The sequence below is a fragment of the Chelonia mydas genome, chromosome 2, assembly GCF_015237465.2.
Source record: "Chelonia mydas isolate rCheMyd1 chromosome 2, rCheMyd1.pri.v2, whole genome shotgun sequence".
In the NCBI taxonomy this organism is placed as follows: Eukaryota; Metazoa; Chordata; order Testudines; family Cheloniidae; genus Chelonia; species Chelonia mydas.
Window position 1 is genome coordinate 183064359 of NC_057850.1, and position 24631 is coordinate 183088989.

At 42.4% G+C, this 24631-nt stretch overlaps 1 protein-coding gene across 3 annotated transcripts in view; it reads left to right on the forward strand.

Annotated features, from left to right (window-relative positions):
- Positions 1-24631, forward strand: part of LIMD1 (LIM domain containing 1) — a 64182-nt gene that overhangs the window by 16104 nt on the left and 23447 nt on the right. For all 3 annotated transcript variants that reach the window (XM_037890244.2, XM_043540778.1, XM_043540777.1), the window contains one exon: positions 262-363. In XM_037890244.2, the coding sequence (XP_037746172.1) occupies positions 262-363 (102 nt within the window). The remainder of the gene's footprint in view (positions 1-261; positions 364-24631) is intronic.

Genomic DNA, 24631 nt, shown 5'->3' on the forward strand with positions numbered 1-24631 from the left:
ACTTCACAAATCTGATGATAGCATCAGCCTTTAACAATAGTTTGCAAGGTGTATAATACTAAAATCGCCTAGCTTCCACTGCTATGATGGCTGTGTCTAACTTCTGCTGTTCTTTAATCGAGACGCACATATTAATGAGCCAGTGCTTCTGTTGCAGGTAAAGATCCTCTGCAGCTAAGCCATCTATTTCCTTTATGTGCACTTGTCATCTTAATACATTCTGCCTCTGATCTCTCTTCTTTGTCATTATTTTATCTTCAGGAACCTGCGTGAAGTGCAGCCAAGGTGTGTATGGAGCAAACCAGGCTTGCCAAGCCATGGGGAATCTCTATCATGATGGCTGCTTCACCTGTGGAGCATGCAGTAAGTGTGTCTTTGCCTATATAGTAAAGGGAAACGTGGTAATGGAGCTTTACAGCAAATGGGTTTTCAGATCTTTTCAAAACATATGGTGTAGTTATTTATTTACATGGCAGGTTGCGTGTACCTGATGGATTCTGTTGCAGCTCTACTTTTTTACATTAATTCTTGCATGTCATTTAGATTAGGTGTTCTGAGTTATGCCTGCCTTCTACTACATGGTATTTAAAGCAAGATAAAGCCCTTTGGATATTTGTAAGTGCCTGTTCTCTTCCAATGCAGCTGTATCTTATGCACAGACCTTCATAGACCTAGAAGACTAGATGCAGGAATCACTGGGTGAAATTCCATGGCCTGAGTTGTGTATGTCAGACTAGATGATCCTATGATCCCTTCTTGCCTTAAAATCTAGGTGTCTCTAAGACAGATTCTTTGCCCAGAAGACTATACAATCTGAGGACCAGATATGAGAGTTCTGCATGTGACGGGCTAGCAGGATTGGGCCCTAAATTAAGTTATGTATAGCTATAGGCATTGTAAAGTAAGACACAGCTTTTTAGAATTGGAGCTAATTTGCGTTCTAACTTCACTTTTTCTCAGTCAAATTTTTATATCCCTGACCTGATTATTACATTTGTTTCAGTTGTGTCCATGCTATGTCTTGTTATCTTACACAGATGGCAGGATACATGCTGCACTTACATAGTACTACCCCTATGTAGTATGTTGGTTCCCAGAATGGATTAGGAGTTGAAATGACTGACCATTGCCATTTGCTGATAAATGGGCTACTATGAAGAAAAATGGAACTACTGTCACTTTATGCATAAACTCTGCCCTCTACTCTCTGCCCCCTCTCTCCCACACCCATGTTCATGCCTCTTCTTTCACTCTGCTCCTTCCTGTGTACCAAGAATATTTGCTATCTTCCTATAAATCCCTCCCCAAAACCCATGTCTCTTGCCTTGCTTCCTGATGTAGACTGCACAGGACTGGAAGACAACTTTTACCCTAAGAACTCGCCTTCACTCACTCTGTAGTATACTCATCTCTTTTAATCATCATCCCTGCTTTTGCATCTCCCTTCCGTTGTCTAGTCTCATGTTCCATGTTTGTCTGATTTAGACTGTAAGTTCTTTGAGTGGGGGTAGGGAGCCACAGTTTGCTTTATTTTAATAATCTCCATAAGGTGCTCTGCAAAGTTATTGTGCTAGTAGTGTTTTTACTACAAATAATAACAATAATAGCTTTGCATTTCTATAATGCTTCCCATCTGAGGCTCTCCAAAGTGTTTTATAAACACTAATGAGCTAAGCTTCACAATGCATATGCAAAGCAAGTAATTTGTCAAGGGCTGTCAAGCAATTTAAAAATATTAATTGTGTGTTTAAACAATAATAGAATGCCATTTATTTAAATATTTTTGGATGTTTTCTACATTTTCAAATATATTGATTTCAATTACAACACAGAATATAAAGTGACAGTGCTCACTTTGTTTATTTTTTATTACAAATATTTGCACTGTAAAAAACAAAAGAAATAGTATTTTTCAATTCACCTCATACAAGTACTGTAGTGCAATCTCTTTATAATGAAAGTTGAACTTAAAAATGTAGAATTATGTACCAAATATAACTGCATTCAAAAATAAAGCAATGTAAAACTTTAGAACCTACAAATCCATTCAGTCCTACTTCAGCCAATGTCTCAGACAAACAAGTTATGTTACAATTTGCAGGAGATAATGCTGCCCATGTCTTGTTTAAGATTCATATGTCCCTTCATGCTTCAACCTCCATTCCAGAGGACATGGGTCCATGCTGATGGAAGCATGTCCTCTGGAATGGTGGCCGAATCATGAAGGGGCATATGAATGTTTAGCATATCTGACACATAAATACCTTGCAACGCTGGCTACAAAAGTGCCATGCGAACGTCTGTTCTCACTTTCAGGTGACATTGTAAATAAGAAGCAGGTAGCGGTATCTCCCATACATGTAAACAAACTTGTTTGTCTTAGCGATTGGCTGAACAAGAAGTAGGACTGAGTGGATTTGTAGACTGTAAAGTTTTACATTGTTTTATTTCTAAATGCAGTTATTTAACAAAAAAATCTACATTTGTAATTTACACTTTCATGATAAAAGAGATTGCATTATAGTACTTGTATGAGGTGAATTGAAAAATACTATTTTATTTTTTACAGTGCAAAAATTTTTAATAAACAATAATATAAAGTGAGCACTGTACACTTTGTATTCTGTGTTGTAATAGAAATCAATACATTTCAAAACGTAGAAAAACATCCAAAAATATTCAATAAATTCCAGTTGATATTCTATTGTTTAACAGTACAATTAGTCACAATTTTTTTAATCGCAATTAATTTTTTTGAGTTAATTGCGTGAGTTTACTATGATTAATTGGCAGCCCTAGGAATTTGTATTATCTCCATTTCACTGATGGAGAAACAGGCCCAGAAAGACAAAGTGACTTTCCCATGAACACACAGGAAGTCTATAGCAGAGCTAGGACTAGCACCCTTCTCTTGATTCTAAAGCCTGTGCTCTGTCCATTATATATCCCTGTAGCTGCTAGTATGGATTTAGAAATGTAGCTCCTTGTGGTGTATTTTGCAACAGTAAAAACCAGACGGTGCATTTGCGTAACTGGAGTTTTATTTTCCAATATAAGGATTTCTTTCTCTGTTGCATTTAGAATTGTAAGCTTAGCGAGGCTGCAGGGAATGTGTCTTATCTATAGCTGTAAAGTGTGAGTAAATTTACAGAGCTGTATAAATGTTTTTTAATAATAGTTGAAACTTGAACTGTGCTCATCACATAGCTGTTAAAAGCTTACTTCATCGCTCACTTACATTTTCCTTTATAGACTGTTCCCCTGTCATATGATCAAAGATATGACTACGGAAAGGGTATGCTTACAGATGACATCTATTTTTAGAACATTCAGAAAGCAGCTTCTTCCTCTTTCACCCCCTATTCTCAGTTTATTCGGAATCCTCTGCAATACTTGTTCATAGTCCCCTGGCAGGGCTTTGCCAGTGGAACCCAGACCTCCATTCCATCCTAGGCTCCTGTTAAAAACAATTCAATGGCGAGGTCTGGCTGTCCTGAGCTTCCAAAATTACCACTGTGCAACTGTTGGTCAATAAATATGGACGTTATATCATCATTTTAGAGTTACTTGTATCCTATTTATAAGGAGACCAGCATTAAAGGCTTAAACATAGTTATTTCTATTTCTGTTTACATCTGTTTCAGCCCAGTGGAAACTGAAATCAGGGTTAATCCATTTCCAAATGTGCTGGCAGGGTGGGCTTGCTTTTATCCCTCTAGATTGTAAGAGTGACTATTTGCTTCAACTGCTGAGCCTAAAATACAGATCTTTTTATTTTCAACACATTTCAATGCAAGATAAAATTATTTGCATTTCAGAATAGACCATATAGGTGGATTTATCTATGCCTGGAATCCAGCAAGGGAAAGCCTGCTTCTCCCTGCCAATGCTGTAGCCAAAGACTCAATCTGGTTAGGAATCAGTGCAAAGGATTTCATATGGAAAGCTACCAATGGAAGCCTTCACTAAAATATATTTCAGCATGTGGGGAGAACAGGGACATCAAACCCATAATTCAGAGGCCAGCATTTTTACGTTATGCAGCCAGTAGCTGTTCACTTGCTTCAGGAAGTTGATAGAAACTTTTATTTTCTTACTAAAATTGAGTACATTACAGGAAGCACATTCTGACTAATGTCAGAAACGAGGAGCGTAACAGACCTCCAGAAATCCACTTGCTTATACTAGGAAATGTAAGACTGGCATTCCTGTTTTAGCCTGATTGTATCTAATTATAACATCTGGCATGAAGCAATCAGCTGACATAGATCTCTAGTTGCCTGTGGTATATGATTTATGCATGGTGGGCCTAATCCTTGCCTCAGTTATACCAGTACATCCCCATTGGCTGGGAGCAGAATTTGGCCCATTCCATGTGTATAATTCTGCACTAGTAGATAGGCAGCGTTGGTCTCACATAGGGGTCTGTTCCGCTCTCCATGTGCGTGGAGGTGTAACTACTGTTAGTGGGATTTAGTGATAGAGCCACAGAGTGAGAAGGCTGTGTCCTTAGTTATTCAGCCAGATTCACCCCTTGGTTTTGCTAGCATAAACTGTTGGAAGTCAAATGGAGGGCCATACCCATTGTTGATAGACATAATGACGCAAGCTGCCTGTGATACTTGCTCTGCTGGAGAGGGCTAGTCATTGTACCCCACAAAGCAAATGAAACCAGGAAGGGCTGGGCCAGATGGAAGATGTGCTGAATCAGCACAACAATAAGGGAACCTCTGCTGGTAGGAGACCTGGAATATAGACTCCCCTCCCTTCCTCCCCGACCCAGTGTAAACCCTGAGAATGTAGGGCCATGGGTTCCACTGTCTGCCTTCCCTTGGGGTGAAAAGATGCTGCCCATCCATCCAGCCTCACAGGTGCCAGGGGTGAATCTGGTTCATTTTCTTTCAGCTGCCCTCATTGGATGGAGTTTCAGTAAATTCCTACTGCTTGTTTGCTTGCCGTAGGTGTGGCTCTAAGGTTTTTTGTTTGTTTGTTTTTGTTTTTTGTTTTTTAAGAATCTTTATTATACCTTTGAGGGTGTTTGATTCTTTCCTTTTATGCTAGTCATCAGCAAACAAACAAAACTGGACATGCTTTATAGGTCAAAGTAACTACTTCCCTGACTGATTTGTTGTAACGGAGGAAAGGAAACACACTTTAAACATTACATGTTGTTGCTAGCGTAGTTCCGTTCTCTTTCCTGTCTTAACACTCATTTTAATTCAGAAGTATTAGCTCTATTTTTTCATGTTTGTTTTGGTGTTTCTGTTTGTTAGTATTTTTGTGTGCATTACTCAGAATTATTTTAGAATCAATAAAAAGTTGAAGAGATTTGCAAGGGTATTTGCATCACCAAATATAAACATTAAACATGTGTTCTGAGCCATTCTAGAAGCTCAAGATTGGCCTGTTCCTGCTCCCATTGAAGTCCATGGCAAAACCCCTATTGACTTCCAGGGGAGCAGGATCAGACCCCACTGACCCAGATTCTGTCCCCGGTTTCACTTGTATAAATCTGGAGTTTGACCAATGACTTCAGTGGAGTTATCCTGGATTTATACAAGTGTAAGTGAGAGTATAATTTGGCTCATTTTATACAATATAGCAATTACTCAGTAAAACCTCAGTCCTGTGTGCTGTGCTCAATTAAATAGCATTCGCTTAGACAACTCACATGAATATAGTTACATATATGCTCTAGTGTTTGCAGGGTTGGGTGCAGTAATGGTATTTAAGGGGAACTCTTGGAAGCAGACCCTCAGAGGAGGCTTGTTTTCTCTCTCTCGCTCACACACTCGCTCACACCAGCTACCAAACAAATTTACACTGGAAGAAATTCACATTTAGAAAATGTCTACAAAGCAGCTGGAAGGTGTAATTTCCAGCTCAGTGCTCAAGTAGACGTAGGAGCACTAGCTCTGTTTGAGCTAGCATGCTAAAAATATCTACCTGCCCAAATCCAATCCCACCTGACCTTCTGGGTACATATTTTGGCAGCAAGCCGGAGCGACTACCTGTGCCGCTGCGCACACACTGCTATTTTTAGTGTGCTAGGTCAAGCTGAGCTATCTGCCTATGCTGGGAATTATACCTCCAGCTGCTGTGTAGAGATACCCTTAAAGGAGATGTCTTTTGGCTGCAAAACGTAGGTACAAAGAGCTACTTCATCAACTTTCTTAGCATGCTTACATATTGGAGTGACGAGGTGTTGCATTTTTCCTGCTAGTTGTATGTTTTGCTGGTATGCCTGGGATTCTGGGGGTTTGCACATGTTTTGCTGAATTCTGTTTCTGAAACAGGCCTCTGTGGATTGCACTCTCTTAGTTGATCTTTCAGATGGTTTGCTTTGTCCTGTCTTGCCTTGCAGTTATAGGTGAAATGTACCTATAAGGGCTTTTTCCCCCCGTCTGTTCTGGTCCCTGGCCTGTAATGGTGCATATTAAACTATTTCTGTTTATCATTCACTCTGTTGACCATAATTCAGATTAAAGAAGTATAGCTCTGTCATCAAGACAGGGATAATGTATGCCATCCTGCACACTCTCTCTGCACCATACCATCGTACCACTGTTGTAGATTGTAGGAAACTTTCAAATGCCAGTGAAGTAAATGTTTGGCGGGACCATATTGTCTATCTAGCTGAAAACCATGTGTTTCAACAGCGTATGTAAGCATGCCGGCTTATCTCTGAACAGAAAGAAGTTAGACTGTCTGTAAGGTCAAGTGGAGTTCATCTTGGACAACATCCAGTGAAAACTGTCATCGAGAAGTCAAGATTGTCCATGGTCTCAGTCCTAAAATTCTGCTGGGATGGAACGCTGAATCTCTGCACTAAAATAAATTAAATAAATAGAATTACTTACTAAGATAAAGCTCATTTGTCAGCCAAAATTCCAGATAGTTATATTTGCTGTCTCACTAGTTTCATTTTAGCAATGATCTCTAATTTTGTTTGTGGCTGGACTTCTGTCCAAATGCTTTTTTGGTTTCCCAGACATGAAGGACTCGGAGAGCTTTACCAAGAAAGAATAGACCTAAGATATTTCACAGTGCTGATTTTACTAAGTCCTGTTTCCTGATATACTGGCAGTGTGGTCAGTGAGAAATGATGTGGGAAAGCAGTTGGATGGGGATATGTACACATTACAGGGGTCAGTTGGCAGAGAAAAAATCAGCAACTTTATCTGAGACACTGGTATAGTATAGAGAAAACTTGGCTTAGAGATAAAACCAACAGATTTAGAATGATTAATTACTTTGGCATAAACTATCACATTTAGTTCATTGATACAAGAACATGTGTGCAAACCGAATAGTTTTTAGTGGATAAAGCCCATAAATCTTTAGGCAGGCAGTTTTTTGCCTGTTCAGTATACATATCTGCCTTACATTAAACCTGTGAAGGTATGTCAAAAATATAGCCATTTCCTGCATGCTCGTGGTGTCTGCTTGTTTGTTGTTTCTAGTCTATAGACCAAACATTCTCAGTCATCAGTTTGTTAAACATTAACCATTCAGCCTGCTATGCAGCTGCTGTGCAATAGTTACTCCCATTGTATGAAAAATATCTGTGCACATATAGTTTGAGCTGTGTCTGCTCAAGACAAAAGAAAGGTTTTCCAGGTAATAAGTAGGGACTTCAAAAATAATTCACGCTGAGTGAGTGTGTGTGTGTGTGTGTGTGTGTGTGTTTTCCTCTAACCTACTTTTAGATTTAGTTTAGTGCTTTTTAAACCCTGATGTGCCACAAGTTTGATGGCTATAGGTTTATAGGACCACAGACCCTTCTAGCTCTGGTCCCACACTACCATTGCTGACACATTTTAGAACATATTGTTCTCATATTTGAGCTGTATGAGTTCTGAGGTCCTCAGAGGAAATATGAAGACAAAAAAAGTAAAAAGGATGCTCAAGAAGTGACTAATGGAAATTGTAGGAGAGGAAGGAAGTCAAAAATAGAAAACTGGTGGTGGGATGGAAAGATGTTCAAATAGTAGATTAAAGCAGAAAATCCAAAATGAGGGTCAAAGATCTGATCTTCTATTGGAAATTAACAAGACTAGTGTGTCTTTATCAAATGGCAGAATTTGACTCTGTTGATCTCTTTTTAAAACCTGGGGTGAACATAATGTTTGTGAAAGGGGGACAGGTTACTAGCACTAGGTTAGAATCACTGGCCTGCCTATCTAATTTCAATCTATCTCACTACTGCATGTACAGCACCCATTGCAAAGGGGCCTTGGTCTTGCTTGGGACCTCCAGGTAATACTATATTACAACTAAACAATGATTATATTTGTAAGCTTCCTTGGTCTGCCAGTGCACTTAATTCTAGACCGACATCCCTGTCCATCCGGTGCTGGGCCTCCCTTGAGCATACTGCCAATGGTACCAAATGTACGTGTGTGGGTTTTTTAAAAATGCAAACCAAAGGCAACTAGGCCACTAGAGCCAGATTCAGTTTTGAGTGCGTAGCGTACAGCAGAGCTGAATTTGACCATATAAGACAACCAAATTAACTTCCAGTTGTGACAAATGTACCTGTCTCCAGAGGGGGAAGTTTTAAGTATCAATGAACATCTCCATCAAGGGACCACTTCTTAATAAAATTACCAAAGCAAAAACTATATTGTACGTAATGTGACAAAAAGCAAAAAAAACCTCAGTAGAGCACAGGAATTCAAATAACATCAGAAATAGTCTGGGAGGGAAAAATCAATGGCTGTTCCAATCCCAACTTAAACTGCCCCTTACCCTCTCCGCATACTGGCAAGGGATCCCTACCATGTGCCACAGGAAACATAGCGTATGAATCCCAGAAGTACAGCTTTTGTTGTATGATGATATAACCTGCGCCCATCCATTTGGCCTGTTGCAGGTACAGAAGGACTTCTGGGCATTATTGCTAAGGTGTGTGATATACAAGGCCTTGGCTTGACGTGGCTCTTACATTGAGTAATACGCCCATACTCCCAGGACGTGAGAAGGCTGGGGCTTCAGCCCATAAGTAGTGGTTGGGTTTGACGCTTACAGGCCAGTGTGCGGAGTTTTCTGAAGCATGTGTGTATTTTGTGGCTGGTGTGTGTATGAAGGGAGGAGTAGTGGTCTGCAGTCGAAGTTTAAATATGAGATATAGTTAGGGGAAGATGAAAAGTGAGATTGGAACTTTTAATTGAATATACCTCTAGGTTTTCTGATGTTTAATTTTAATTTTAAATAATTTTTTCTTCTAATGTGTGCTTGTTTAAAGAAGATATGTCTGCAAGTTTTTCTCTGTTATAAGGTTCCTGGGGTAGGAATTTCCTTAAAAAGTTTGAGAATATTTATAAATTTTCTAGCTACAGTTTCAATATTCACTGAGACCTTCACACACCCTCAGGAACTTCAGAAAATTGATCTCTAATAACTGTATTTCCACTCAACCTTAGTAAAAATAGCCTATTGTACTTCCACAGAAAGCAAATGCATGAAACTATAACTTTTTAGTACAAGCCATTGGAACGATACTACTGAGTGGTGGTTTTTTTGTTGTGAAAGATAAGACTTTCCCCCAAAAGTGAAAAAGAATTGTTTCTTTGAAGTTTGCTATCTCACAAACTCCTCATCCAGTTAACCTCAAACTTTCCCACACAGGTCAACCTATGGAACTCTTTGCCAGAGGATGTTGTGAAGGCCAAGACTATAACAGCGGTCAAAAAAGAACTAGATCAATTCATGAAGGATAGGTCCATTAATGGCTATTAACCAGGATAGGCAGGGATGGTGTCCCTAGCCTCTGTTTGCCAGAAGCTGGGAATGGGTGACAGGGGATGGATCACATAATGATTACCTGTTCTGTTCATTCCCTTTGGGGCACCTGGCACTGGCCACTGTCGGAAGACAGGATACTGGGCTAGATGGACCTTTGGTCTGACCCAGTATGGCCGTTCTTATGTTTTCAAAGGAATTTTTTTCTGGCTGCATTTCACAATGAGAATGTTAAGGGAAAAAGGAGCTCCTCCCCTCTTCTCCCCCCTACCCCCCCAAAAGAAAGTTAGAGCACTGTGGGCTTAGGCAGGCAGATAATGGAACCTGTGTAAACAGCCTTAAGTATCGAATCACAGACATGGTTCCCCTGTGTCTTTGGTGTGTTGGGAGAAGAGAACATCTCTCTAGCGGAGGGAACAGAGAGAGAGAGACTGAGTGTTGTGTACAGAAATGTGCCTCAGCAGGGATTCTGCCACTGGTAATACTCTGTTCCCAGTGTGAGTTGCCTTATCTATACAGTTTGGTGCTATTGGGGTATATGGTGTATGGGTCCGTTAAAAATAAATAAATAAAGTGGAGCTGGGGAGCTTATTGCAGAGATCTGCCATAAGCAGAGAGGAGGCTTTATTTATGGTGTCGTGGCGGGTTGTGGTTTCCTGTGTTTGCATCTCACACCTGTGGTTGTAATTAAACAGTGCCTGCCTTTCAGTTTCCATGTGCTCCAGCTGGAGTGCATGTTTGTGCTCGGAGGCATCCAGACCCTTTCTCCCACTTAATTTTTTGCTGGCCCAAATGTTTTCTGAGTAGACGGACAACGTTTTGCAATTTTTACAGTGCACTTTTTGTAGCCAAGTGATTAAATGAGAGAGAGGAGACTGAGCAGTTTATATGTTAAGTGTTATTGGTATGTATGTCCTTAAAAGAGTCTTGGGGCATAAGGATAGGCATTTCTGAGAAGAAACTGCCCTATCAGCTCAAGCAAACCTGCATCAAACTTTCCCTAACTTGAGCTGAGATGCCTGCCAGGTAGGAGAACCCTGAACTCACCCTGATTTGGGGTAGATTCAGGTTTGTAGAGGAACCTTTCATGTAACCCTAGTTAAGAACTGATTTGAAATAGTAGCTGAGTATTGTGGGTCAGCTTCTCTGCTGCATCCAGCTTCAAATGACCACAGCAGAGACTGCGGGCCATGAGGGAGCCAACTATCATAGAAATGTTAGGGCTGGAAGGGACCTTAAGAAGTCACCAAATCCAGCCCCATGTGCTGAGGTAGGACCAAGTAAACCTAGACCATCCCTGACAGGTGTGTGTTCATCCTGTTCCTAAAAACCTCCAGTGATGGGGATTTCACAATCTCCCTTGGAACCCTATTTCAGACCTTAACTCCCTTGATAGAATTTTTTCTAATATCTAACCTAAATCTCTCTCTTGCTGCAGATTAAGTCCAGTACTTCTTGTCCTACCTTCAGTGGCCATGGAGAACAACTGATCAGTCTTCTTTATAGAAACCCTTAACATATTTGAAGACTGTTACCAGGTTGTCCCCCCCCCACCCCTCTGCCATAGTTTTCTTTTCTCAAGACTAAGCATGTCTGATTTTGTTAACCTTTCCTCATAGGCTAGGTTTTCTAAACCTTTTATCATTCTTATTCTCCTTTGGACTCTCTCCGGTTTGTCCACATCCTTCCTAAATTGTGGCTCCCAGAACTGGACACAGAAGTCTAGGTGAGGTCTCACCAGTGCTGAATAGAGTGAGAGTTACCTTCTGTCTTAGGGTATGTCTACACTACGAAATTAGGTCGATTTTATAGAAGTCGATTTTTAGAAATCGATTTTTACGGTTGATTGCGTATGTCCACACTAAGCGCATTAAGTGGGCGGAGTGCATCCTCACTACCGTGGCTAGCATCGACTCACAGAGCGGTGCACTGTGGGAAGCTATCCCGCAGTCTCCGCCGCCCACTGGAATTCTGGGTTAAGCTCCCAATGCCTGATGGGGCAAAAACATAGTTGCGAGTGGTTTTGGGTACATGTCATCAGTCGCACCTTCCTCCGTGAAAGCAATGGCAGACAATCGTTTTGCGCCTTTTTTCCGTGCAGACACCATACCACGGCAAGCATGGAGCCCGCTCAGCTCACCATCACCTCTGCTGTTGTGTCCTGGGTGCTGCTGTCAGCAGACGGTGCAGTAGGACTGCTAATCATCGTCATCTGCTGCAGCTCTGCTCTCCTGCTCTTGTAAATGAGCTCAGACTCAATAGCAAATTTCTCCATGTTGTCATCATCCACCGCTTCCGCTGCAACTCTGCTCTCCTGGTGCCATGAATCCACCTCGCAGGTCCTCTCGTCATTCTGTATAAATATCTATTCTTGTGGCATCCATCATCATCCATCGCTTCCGCTGCAACTCTGCTGTCTTGCAGACTCCATGCTACGGCAAGCATGGAGCCCGCTCAGCTCACTGCTGCTGTTGTGAGCATTGTAAACACCTCACACATTATCATGCAGAACCTGCAAAAGCAGGCGAGGGGGCAACGACAGCGCAATCACGATAGTGATGAGGACTTGGACGCAGACTTCTCTCAAAACACAGGCCCTGGCATTTTGGAAATCATGGTGGTAATGGGGCAGGTTCCTGCCGTGGAACGCCGATTCTGGGCCCAGGAAACAAGCACAGACTGGTGGGACTGCATAGTGTTGCAGGTCTGGGACGATTCCCAGAAACTTCGCATGCGTAAGGGCACTTTGTGACTTGCTTTCCCCTGCCCTGAAGTGCAAGAATACCAAGATGAGAGCAGCCCTCACAGTTCACAAGCGAGTGGCGATAGCCCTCTGGAAGCTTGCAATGCCAGACAGCTACCGGTCAGTCGGGAAGCAATTTGGAGTGGGTAAACCTACTGTGGGGGCTGCTGTGATCCAAGTAGCCAATGCAATCACTGAGCTGCTGCTATCAAGGGTAGTGACTCTGGGAAATGTGCAGGTCATAGTGGATGGCTTTGCTGCAATGGGATTCCCTAACTGTGGTGGGGCGATAGAGGGAACGCATATCCCTATCTTGGGACCAGACCACCTTGGCAGCCAGTACGTAAACCACAAGAGGTACTTTTTCAATGGTGCTGCAAGCACTGGTGGATCACAAAGGACGTTTCACCAACATCAGCGTGGGATGGCCGGGAAAGGTGCGTGGCAATCGCATCTTTAGGAACTCTGGTCTGTTTGAACAGCTGCAGGAAGGAACTTACTTCCCAGACCAGAAAATTACCGTTGGGGATGTTGAAATGCCCATAGTTATCCTTGGGAACCGAGCCTACCCCTTAATGCCCTGGCTCATGAAGCCATACACAGACACCCTGGACAGTAGTAAGGAGCAGTTCAACTGTAGGCTGAGCAAGTGCAGAATGGTGGTAGAATGTGCCTTTGGATGTTTAAAAGCTTGCTGGCACTGTTTGCTGACTAGGTGAAACCTCAGCGCAACCAGCATTCCCATTGTTATTGCTGCTTGCTGTGTGCTCCACAATATCTGTGAGAGTAAGGGGGAGACGTTTATGGCGGGGTGGGAGGTTGAGGCAAATCGCCTGGCGGCCAATTACACACAGCCAGACATCAGCGTGATTTAGAAGAGCACATCTGGGCATCCTGCGCATCAGAGAAGCTTTGAAAAACAGTTTCGTGACTGGCCAGGCTACAGTGTGACAATTCTGTTTTTCTCCTTGATGAAAACCTGCCCCCTTGGTTGACTCTACTTCCCTGTAGGCCAGCCAACCTCCCCCCTTGGATCACAGCTTTCAGAGGCAATAAAGTCATTATTATTTCAAAATCATGCATTCTTTATTAATTCATCACACAAATAGGGGGGAAACTCGCAAGGTAGCCCGGGAGGGGTGGGTGAGGAGGGAAGCACCGGGTGGGGTGGTGGAGGAGGGAAAGACAAGGCCACACTACAGTTCAAAACTTTTTGAATGCCAGCCTTCTGTTGCTTGGGCAATCCTCTGGGATGGAGTGGCTGGGTGACCGTAGCCTCCCCGCCACATGTTCTTGGGCGTCTGGGTGAGGAGGATATGGAACTTGGGGAGGAGGGCAGGCAGTTATACAGGGGCTGCAGCGGTGGTCTGTGTTCCTGCTGCCTTTCCTGCATCTCCACCAGACACCTGAGCATGTCAGTTTGCTCCCCCATTAGCCTCAGCATTGCATCCTGCCTCCTCTCATTGCATTCATTTAATGTTTTCCTGGACTCTGCCATTGTTTGCCTCCATCCATTCTGCTGAGCTCTTTGAGTGCTGGAGGACTGCATGAGCTCTGAGAACGTCATTGCAAGTGTGTTTTTTTTGCCTTCTAATCTGCGCTAGCCTTTGGGACGGAGATGATAGGGGGAGTGTAGTAACATTTGCAGCTGCCGGAGGAAAAAAAGGGAGAGTAGTATTTTAAAAGATACATTTTAGAGAACAAAGGGAAGACTATTTCACACTGAATCAGACGATTCACATCACATAGCACATGTGCTTTTGGTACAAGGTCGCATTTTGCCTCTTATATTGAGTGCCTGCCGGTTTGGTATGAGACATCACACACGCTCAGCTGGGCAACAGAATTCGGCTTGCAGGCAGCCATGGTAAGGCAAAGGATTTCAGCTTCTTCAACCTTCATAACGTGGGAATGGTTTCAAACAGCAGCACCCTCCTTTCTCATACCACCACTGCGTGGCTAGTATCAGGGAAGATCCCTGTCAGCCAAACACGAACAGCTCAGCATGAACAGGCCTCCCCCCACTGCGTGGCTAACAGCGGGGATGATTTCTTTTCAGCCAAAGGCAAACAGCCCAGCAGGAATGGGCACCTCTGAATGTCCCCTTGGCGTGGTAAAGTGTCCTACCATGGAGGACGGAATAAGGCTGCCCTTCCCAGAAACCTTCTGCAAAGGCTTTTAGAGTACCTCCAGGAGAGCTTCATAGAGATGTCCCTGAAGGATTTCTGCTCCATCCCCAGACACGTTAACAGACTTTTCCAGTAGCTGTACTGGCCGCAAATGCATCCCAAGTCTTCAGGGGAAATTAATCATTAAACGTGCTTGCTTTTAAACCCTGTATTCTATTTACAAAGGTACACTCAGCAGAGGTGCCTTCTCTGGTTTCATGGTCCGGGAGCCCGCCTTGGGAGGGTTAGGAGGGTATTGGCTCCAGGGTGATGAACAGTTCCTGGCTGCGAGGGGGAAGGGATTCTACACTTGCCTGCTGTGTGCTATCCTCAGCCGCCTCCTCCTCTTCATCTTCCTCATCCACAAAATCCTCATCCCTGTTACGTGCGACTCCCCCCTTGCAGGTGTCCATGGACAGTGGTGGGGTAGTAGTGGAGGCCCCCCCTAGAATGGCATGCAGCTCATCCATAGAAGCGGCATGTATGGGGCTCTGACCCGGAGCGACCGTTTGTCTCCTTTGTTTTTTGGAAGGTTTGCCTGAGCTCCTTAATTTTCATGTGGCACTGCTGTGTGTCCCTGTTGTAGTCTCTGTCCATCATGCCCTTGGAGATTTTGGCAAATATATTGGTATTTCATCCTTTGGAACGGAGTTCTGCCTGCACGGATTCTCCTCCCCATCCAGCGGTCAGATCCAGTACCTCCCGTTCGGTCCATACTGGAGCTCTTTTGCAATTCTGGGACTCCATGGTCACCAGTGCTGATGAGCTCTGCATGGTCACCTTTGCTGATCAGCTCGCCATGATGACCAAACAGGAAATGAAATTCAAAAGTTCCCAGGGCTTTTCCTGTCTATCTGGCCAGTACATCTGAGTTGAGAGTTCTGTCCAGAGCGGTCACAATGGAGCACTCTGGGATAGCTCCCGGAGGCCAATACTGTTGAATTGCGTCCACACTACCCCAAATTCAACCCAGCAAGGTCAATTTCAGCGCTAAACCCCTTGCCGGGGAGGAGTACAGAAATGGATTTTCAGAGCCATTTAAGTCGACAAAACAGGCTTCGTGTTGTGGACAGGTGCATGATTAAATTTACCTAACGCTGCTAAATTCGACCTAAACTCGTAGTGTAGACCAGGGCTTACATATGACACTCCTGTTTAATACAGTCCAGAATATTCGCCTTTTATGCAGCTGCATCATGTTGTTGACTCAGATTCAATTTGTGATCCACTATAACTCCCATATCCTTTTCAGCAGTACCTCCATCTAGCCCAGGGGTTCTTACCACAAATTTTTTGGTGGCCTCAAAGTGTGGCCACCAACTCTTGCTGGTGGCCACTATGACAGTTTTTCCTAAAATACTTAATAAATTTAGGAAAAACAAATAAATATGCACATATATACGTCCAAATCATAGTAATTTATTTATGTAGGGTTTTTGTTTGCAGACTCAATAATATAATATAATTAATTAGTGTACAGTTGTCTCTCTTCTTTACTGGACCTAAACAGAATAGAAACACAAATAAGGTGTTCTGTATGTTCTTATGTTTTGTTGTTGTTGTTTCTTTTGCTTTGTTGGTTGTGGGTTTTTTTTTTTAGACTTTCTAGCTAAGTCTGCTCCTGTGAAAAGTGATATTTGTATGTTTGTTAATATCACTTTTCACAGCAGCAGACTTGTTAGCTAGCTCTGAGACAGTGATGAGTGATATTTACAAACATACACCTACCCCTTTTCACAGCAGACTTCCTCAGCACTGGCAAGCTGGGGGGACAAATTAAGCCCTGGATGGGGAGGTGGGTAGGGAGACAGCAGGGGCCAGGGGTGATGGGGTGGATGGGTGAGGGGATGGGGGCAGCAGTGGGGGCAAGGGGTTGTGAGGCCAGGGAAATGGAGCCCGCCACTGTGCAGCCAGAGCCCATAGCCCCACAGTCGGAGCCCCAAGGCTGAAGCTGGAAGCCAGAGCCCCACCACCCCCGGTAAGGTGGGGAACTCACCAGTTGTCTGTTCCTCTGGCGCTTGTGGCTCCAGAAGGGGGCAGGGCCCAACCCTTCCTTGCAGCCCAAGGGGAGGAACCGCTGATTTGCCCCACCCCCAGTCACTGCCCAGGAGGCTATGGCCTCAAGAAAAGCCCCTGATGGCCGCATTTGGGAAACGCTGAGCTAGCCAGGTACTCCCTGTTTTGTAATTGTCTATATGATTTTTCCTTCCTAAGTGAAGTACTTTGTGCTTTTCTTTATTGAATTTCATCTTGTTGATTTCAGAATGATTCTCCAATTTGTCAAGTTCGTTTTGAATACTAATCCTGTCCTCCAAAGTGCTTGCAACTCCTCCCATCTTAGTGTCGTCTGCATATTTTATAACAATTCACTCCACTCCATTATCCAGCCATTAAGGAAAATATAGAATAGGACTGACACCCCCACAGGACCCCACTAGATATGCCCTCTGAGTTTGCTAACAAACCATTGATGACTACACTTTGAGTACAGACTTTCAACTGGTTGTACGCCCACCATATAGTAATTCCATGTAGACCATTTTCCTATGAGAATGTCACGTGGGACTACATCAAAAGCCTTATTAAAATCAAGATATATCAAGTCTACTGCTTCCCGCCCATCCACTTGGCTCATAACCCTGCCAAGGAAGGGAATTAGGTTGGTTTGGCATGATTTGTTCTTGACAAATCGATGCTGGCTGTTCCTCATAACCATATTATCCTCCAGGTGCTTACAAATTGATTGTTTAATAATTTGTTCTAGTATCTTTCCAGGTACTGAAGTTTGACAGACTGATCTATAATTCCCTGGGTACTCCTTTTTCCCCTTTTTAAATATAGTGTGTTTGCCCTTCTCCAGTCTCCTGGGACTTCACCCATCCTCCATGAGTTCTCAAAAATAATTTATAAAGGTTCCAAGATTGCTTCAGCTTGTTCCTTAAGTACCCTAGGATGAATTTCATCAGGCCCTGGTGACTTGAATACATCTAACTTATCTAAATATAGTTTAAACTATTATTTCCCTATTTTGGTTTGCATTCCTTCCCCTTTGTTGTTTAATATTAATTGTGTTTTAGTATCTTGTCACCATTAACCTTTTTTAGTTAAGACTGAAGCAAAATAGAACACCTCAGCTTTCTTGATGTCATCAGCTCTCCTTCCCCACTAAGTAGAGAACCTGTACTTCCTTCCTATTTTTCTTGCTCTTAGCGTATTTAAAGAACTGCTGTTTATTGCCTTTTATGTCCCATGCTAGGTGTAACTCATTTTGAGTCTTAGCTTTTCTGATTTTGTTTCTACATGCTTGTGCTATTCTCTTGTACTCCTCCATAGTGATTTGTACGTGTTTCAAGTTTTTGTAGCATTTCTTTTTGATTTTCAGTTTATTAAAGAGCTCCTGATGGAGCAATACCTTCTTACTATTCTTCCTGCCTTTCCTTCGCATCAGGGTAGTTTGCAGTTGTGTCTTAATACTGTCTCCTTGAGAAACTGCCAGCTCTCCAGAACTTCTTTTTGCCTTAGATTTTCTTCTAGATGTGGGACCTTACCTACCAGGTCCCTGCATTTGTTGAAGTCTGCTTTTTTGAAGCCCTTTGTCTTTATTCTGCTGCTCTCATTCCTTCCATTCCTTAGTAAGGAGCTAGCCTTCCTGATTCTCTGCCTGGCCTGAGGCACAGGTTAGCGCATCGTAAAAGTGGCTCTAGCATGTGGCATCCGGTGATGGTCCCCAAGGTATCATTCATCAGCAGGGGACTGCTGGCGCTCATTGTGCTTCCCTGCCTCTGAAACATCCCGTGCGCAAGGGGCTACAGGGAGTGTGGTGTAGGACCTGGAGGAATTCCAGCTAGAGGTCTGCAGCCAGTCTGTGCTGCCTGAGAGTGGGGCCTACAATCTGAGTTTTACTGAGGGAAACAAAAAAGGAATAGGAAACTGCAGCTTTACTCCATGGCTCCCAGGCTCAGCAAGGATCATCCATTGCTCTTGTCTTTTAATTCTTAGAATCTGTCATTTTCCAGACTGCCAGCCACGTGGATAATTTGGAGGTTATAGCCTCCATGAACTTAAATCTTTTGCTTTAAAAAAAAACAAAAACTGCCAGCTGTAATTACAGCAGAAGGTTGGTTTTATAACTGGAGAGCTATGCTAAGGTGGATAGGCTTCTAATTATACACATTGAGACGAAAACTTTTGTGGCGCACAATAACTTTTTACCTTTGGACAGGGACTTGTGATCCTGGTTTCCTTTTAAACCAGCATAACCACTGATGCTAATTAATGTGAAACCAATTTAAAAAGCCTTTGGACAAAATTAAACTCTCAGGGTTCAATCTAGCTTCTACGGAGGTCTAGGGCAAATCTCCAATTGGCCTCTGTGGGAGCAGTAGCAGATTCAGAGTTTTATGAAGATATAAACTTTAAAGTGCAAGATCCATAATGTGAGATTATCGTGGCCAAAAAGCATTAGCATCCTGGAAGTTCAGCCTGACTGTATGGTTACTACCAATTGCAGAACAAAGAGTGCTTGTTGGAGCATAAAGATACTACTGACACAGTTATAAGTAGTACTGACGCAGTGCTTAAATGCCATGGTGACAGTCATCTGATAGGTCCCATAGCTAAATGGATTAGATATCCTAGATAGGACTGATGAATACATAGAGGTGTGAGGATCAAAGCTCTTATCATGGGTAGAACTGAGAAATCCTGTAATGACCGCCAGAGATGGATGGGATGGTAGAAGTGTGGAAACATTTTAATTGTCTAGTATGTTTTTGCCAATAACCGAGTGAAATGATGGTGAAATATTGCCAGGAGCCAGTAATTCAAGTCAAAGATCATTATATTATTTAGTTCTCGGAGTGGCAACCCATGAATTAAACATTCTAATGGGCAAGCAAGGGCATCATTTCAGCAACCATATCAATGTAATCTCTTCAGTATTTGAGACATGGATTTTTAAAAGAAAAAGTTGGAATGAAAAATTACATCCAGCTTTCTGACCTCTTGATCTGATGTCAGTTTTAAGGTGTAGTACAGTAGTTCTCAACCAGGGGTACGTCAATGCATCTAGATATTTGCCTAGTTTTACAACAAACAACATGAAAAGTGTTAGCGAAGTGAGTACAAACTGAAATTTCATACAGACAATGACTTGTTTATACTGCTCTATATTCTATATCCGTATTTCTTAACCTGGGGGGGTGGTTCATGATTCATTTTATAATTATATGATAAAAAGGAGAAAGTAAGCAATTTTTCAGTAATAGTGTGCTGTGAAACTTTTGTATTTTTATGTCTGATTTTATAAGCAAGTAGTTTTTAAGTGAGGTGAAACTTGGGGTACACAAGACAAATCTGCCCCCTGAAAGGGGTACAGTAGTCTGGAGAAATTGAGGACTATTGATATAGTATACAGTAGAACCTCAGAGTTACGAACAGCTCAGGAATGGAGGTTGTTCGTAACTCTGAACAAAACATTGTTTGTTCTTTCAAAAGTTTACAACTGAACATTGACGTAATACAGTTTTGAAACTCTACTGTGCAGAAGAAAAATGCTGCTATTAACCATCTTAATTTAAATGAAACAAGCACAGAAACAGTTTCCTTACTTTGTCAAATCTTTTTTTTAAAACTTTCCCTTTATATTTTTAGTAGTTTACGTTTAACACAGTACTGTGCTGCATGTTTTTGCCCCCGTCTCTGCTGCTGCCTGATTGCATACTTCTGATTCCAAATGAGGTGTGTGGCTGACTGGTCAGTTCGTAACGCTGGTGTTCGTAACCCTGAGGTTTTACTGTATAAGGCCCCCATCCTACCACTTGCTGAAATGACTTCAGTGGGGCTTGTGCTCCACAAGACCCTTGTGCTGAGGTGCATGAGGAGGACCCCAGAGTATAACTTTTTGAAAGGCTTTGCTTTATTTGAGGTTTGCGTACTATTCTTGCTACTTAGGGACCCCAACACATTGACTCAGTAAAATAAAATGAAAGCCTTCTAAGTAAGGTTGTCGATTAATCGCAGTTAACTCATGTGATTAACTCAAAAAAATTAATCGCAATTAATCGCACGTTAAACAATAGAATACCAGTTGAAATGTATTAAATATTTTGGAGGTTTTTCTACATTTGAAAATATATTGATTTCAGTTAAAACACAGAATACAAAGTGTACAGTGCTCACTTTATATTATTTTTATTACAAATATTTGCATTGTAAAAAATAAAATAAATAGTATTTTTCAGTTCACCTCATACAAGTACTGAAGTGCAATCTCTTTTATCATGAAAGTGTAACTTACAAATGTAGATTTTTTTTTTGTTATATAACCGCACCCAAAAACAAAACACTGTAAAACTTTAGAGCCTACAAGTCCACTCAGTTCTTGTTCAGCCAATCGCTAAGACAAACGCATTTGTTTGCGTTGACGGGAGATACTGCTGCCTGCGTCTTATTTACAGTGTCACCTGAAAGTGAGAACAGGCGTTTGCATGGCACTTTTGTAGCTGGCATTGCAAGGTATTTACGTGCCAGATATGCTAAACATTCATATGCCCCTTCATGCTTTGGCCACCTTTCCAGGGGACATGCTTCCATGCTGATGATGCTCATTAAAAAAATAATGCATCAATTAAATTTGTGACTGTACTCTTTGGGGGAGAATTGTATGTCTCCTGCTCTGTTTTACCCGCATTCTGCCATATATTTCTTGTTATGGCTGTCTCGGATGATGACCCAGCACATGTTCGTTTTAAGAACACTTTCACAGTGGATTTGACTAAATGCAAAGAAGGTACCAATGTGAGATTTCTAAAGATAGCTACAGCACTCGACCCAAGGTTTAAGAATCTGAAGTGCCGTCCAAAATCTGAGAAGGACGGGGTGTGGAGAATGCTTTCAGAAGTCTTAAAAGAGCAACACTCAGATGCGGAAACTACCAAACCCAAACCACCAAAAAAGAAAATCAACCTTCTGCTGGTGGCATCTGACTCAGATGATAAAAATGAACATGTGTCAGTCCACTCTGCTTTGGATCGTTATTGAGCAGAACCCATCATCAGCATGGACCCATGTCCTCTGGAATGGTGGTTGAAGCATGAAGGGACATATGAATCTTTAGCGCATCTGGCATGTAAATATCTTGTGACTCCAGCTACAACAGTGCCATGCAAATGCCTGTTCTCACTTTCAGGTGACATTGTAAACAAGAATTGGGCAGCATTATCTCCTGCAAATGTAAACAGACTTGTTTGTCTGAGCGATTGGCTGACGTAGGACTTGTAGGAACTAAAGTTTTACATTGTTTTATTTTTGAATGCAGTTATTTTTTGTACATAATTCTACATTTGTAAGTTCAACTTTCATGATAGAGATTGCACTACAGTACTTGTATTAAATGAATTGAAAAATACTATTTCTTTTGTTTTTTACAGTGCAAATATTTGTAACAAAAAAAATAAAGTGAGCACTGTATACTTTATATTCTATGTTGTAATTGAAATTAATATATTTGAAAATCTAGAAGACATCCAAAGATATGTAAATAAGTGATGTTTAATAGCACGATTAATCATGATTAATTTTTTTAATCGCTTGACAGTCCTACTTCTGAGAGGTAAGAGTCAAATTTTTAAATATGGGCATATGTGTTCTGTCTGTTAGACCTGTCATGTGCTTCTGGTATATCTATGGTTTCTGTTGGTGCCTGGAAAAAATGCACATGCATCTACTGCACAAAGTCTTACACTTGTATACTCAAAACAAGTAGCAGACAGGATGGGTAGACTTATGGTTTAAGGCATTGGCCTAGAACCAGAGATATTTCAATTCCTAGCTCCACCATAGATTTCCTGTGTGATGTTGGGGAAGTCAGTCTCTGTGTATCTGTTAAATGGGGATAATTCCCTACTTCAGAAGGATGTTGTGAGGATAAATCCTTTTATGTCTGCCTTGTTTGCGTATGCAGTTCCCTGATTTGTGTGCACACTTGGGGGTTCTGTGCACGCAATTGCTGCATGGACGTGTTTATGGGCGCCATTTATGTAGTCACTTGAAAAATTTCACATTAAATTTCTGCCAGATGATTAGAGAAAAAGAAGGCTGGGGTGAGGCGAGAGAGGAGCTAAAAATTAAATAATCACCTCTGTCCCTTCCCCCAAAGCAAAAAAAATTTTAAAAAATTGACTTTTATTTTCCTGTAAAGCATTCATGGGAGTAGCACCTCTTGTGCATCTGTCCACTTCAAATTTTGACAACCAAATTATAAATACCTTCCAAAGGGACTTATCATGCTGCTAAAGGAGCTTATAAAGAAAACATTGACACAGAACATTAACTATGACCACCCCACTGGGGATTGCTGTAATAAATCTTGACTGCAAGGGTCAGGGGGTTAAAAATACACACAGCGTACGATGCCTGCAAAATACATTTTGTCATTGTCAAAGAATGACTGTGGCAGCAATTCAACCTGTGTCCCTCTGTTGCAATGGGTATCACTAGCACACGGGTCAGGGCCTTCATCCAGAAACAGGCACAGCTTTATTGCCTTTTCTCTCTCTCCCTCAGCCTCTTCCCCTCCTCCTCCCCAAGCTGTCTTTATGGAGATACATTACAGACAGAAGGACAGTCCTTTGGACATCTTCACGTTTTGCTATGCTACTGTGTGTGCTAGCTTGTAACTTATTTTTTTAAGTTGAATGTTTCAATTCTTGTTTTTTAATTAGCTGTGTAGGTCCAAACCCTGACACCTATACTCTGGCAAAACTGCTGTTGAAATCAGTGGGCAATTTTTCTGAGTTAGGACTGCTTGTTTTGACCTCTTGTTAAATTGCTCATGAAGCTACTTGGCAATCACATTCTAAATAATCATTAGTAGCTGAAGTATTGTCTCATTACAGCTGTCTTCCTTTCCTCATCTCCCCGCTGACCAAACCCTCCATCAAAACCAGTGCCTGTGTAGGACAGATCTACACACAAACTGGCACCCAAATGACTGAATGGGTTGTAATCTACACCTTGTCTTATTTCAGTATAAGTCAGTGTATGGACACTCTTACTGTGGAATCAATGTTCTGTTTTGATTTTGCTTAACTCAGTAAAATATCAACTTCAGCACAACAGAAACTGGGCGTTTTTGTGCTGAAATAAGGGTGTCCACACACACAGACTTGCACCAGCATAGCACATGGTGTAGATTAAAGCCCATGTAGTTATTTGGGTGCCAGCCTACTTGTAGACACAACCATTGATTATGCCATCCTTCTCTCTGGGGTCTTATCGGGCTGGTGAAAGATTGCAGGCCTGTGCTGCTGTTCTGCTTTTCATTTCCCCAGAGCAGAGATTCATGATTAACTGAGAATGCTTTAAAAATGATGGACCAGATAACTGCTCTTAGAACCCGTAGTGCGTGTGATGGAGGTGGAGAGGTGCAGTGGCTTGGAAAGAGGCACGTCTTCCTATGCACAGTGGTGCCAAGGAGCTGGGGAGAGCACACCGAGCAGCAACTCTTGCTGCACCTGTACAACTGATGTCATGTGTGCTCCCACCGGTGCAGCCCTCTCAGAACTGAGTGGTGCCGGGTGGGGAGCCAAGACCAAATCCCCTCTTAAACAGCTTCTGCAGCTCCTCCTCCTGCAGCAGCTCCTCCACCACCTGCAGCATTATGGCCATTTCCTGCAAGCATAGGCTAGGGAGCAAGGGAGCTCCCTGCACCATCTCTTTCACCCCCAGTGCACCTCTGCAAGGCAGCCTGAACCTACCATGGCTATTCTTCTGTCTTCTGCAGCAGGTGTTTCTGCTGTGGGTGTGTCTGTGACTGCTGTATGCAGGGAGAACGTTAACCCCCGGGAGAAGGTTTGGGTTATTAGTGGGGTGGTCCTCCGGTCAACAAAGACTGCTTGTTAAGGAATCATAGCAGTGGTTGGACGTGTCCTTGTTTCATAATGTCCCATGCTACATATATTGCTACGTTCACTGG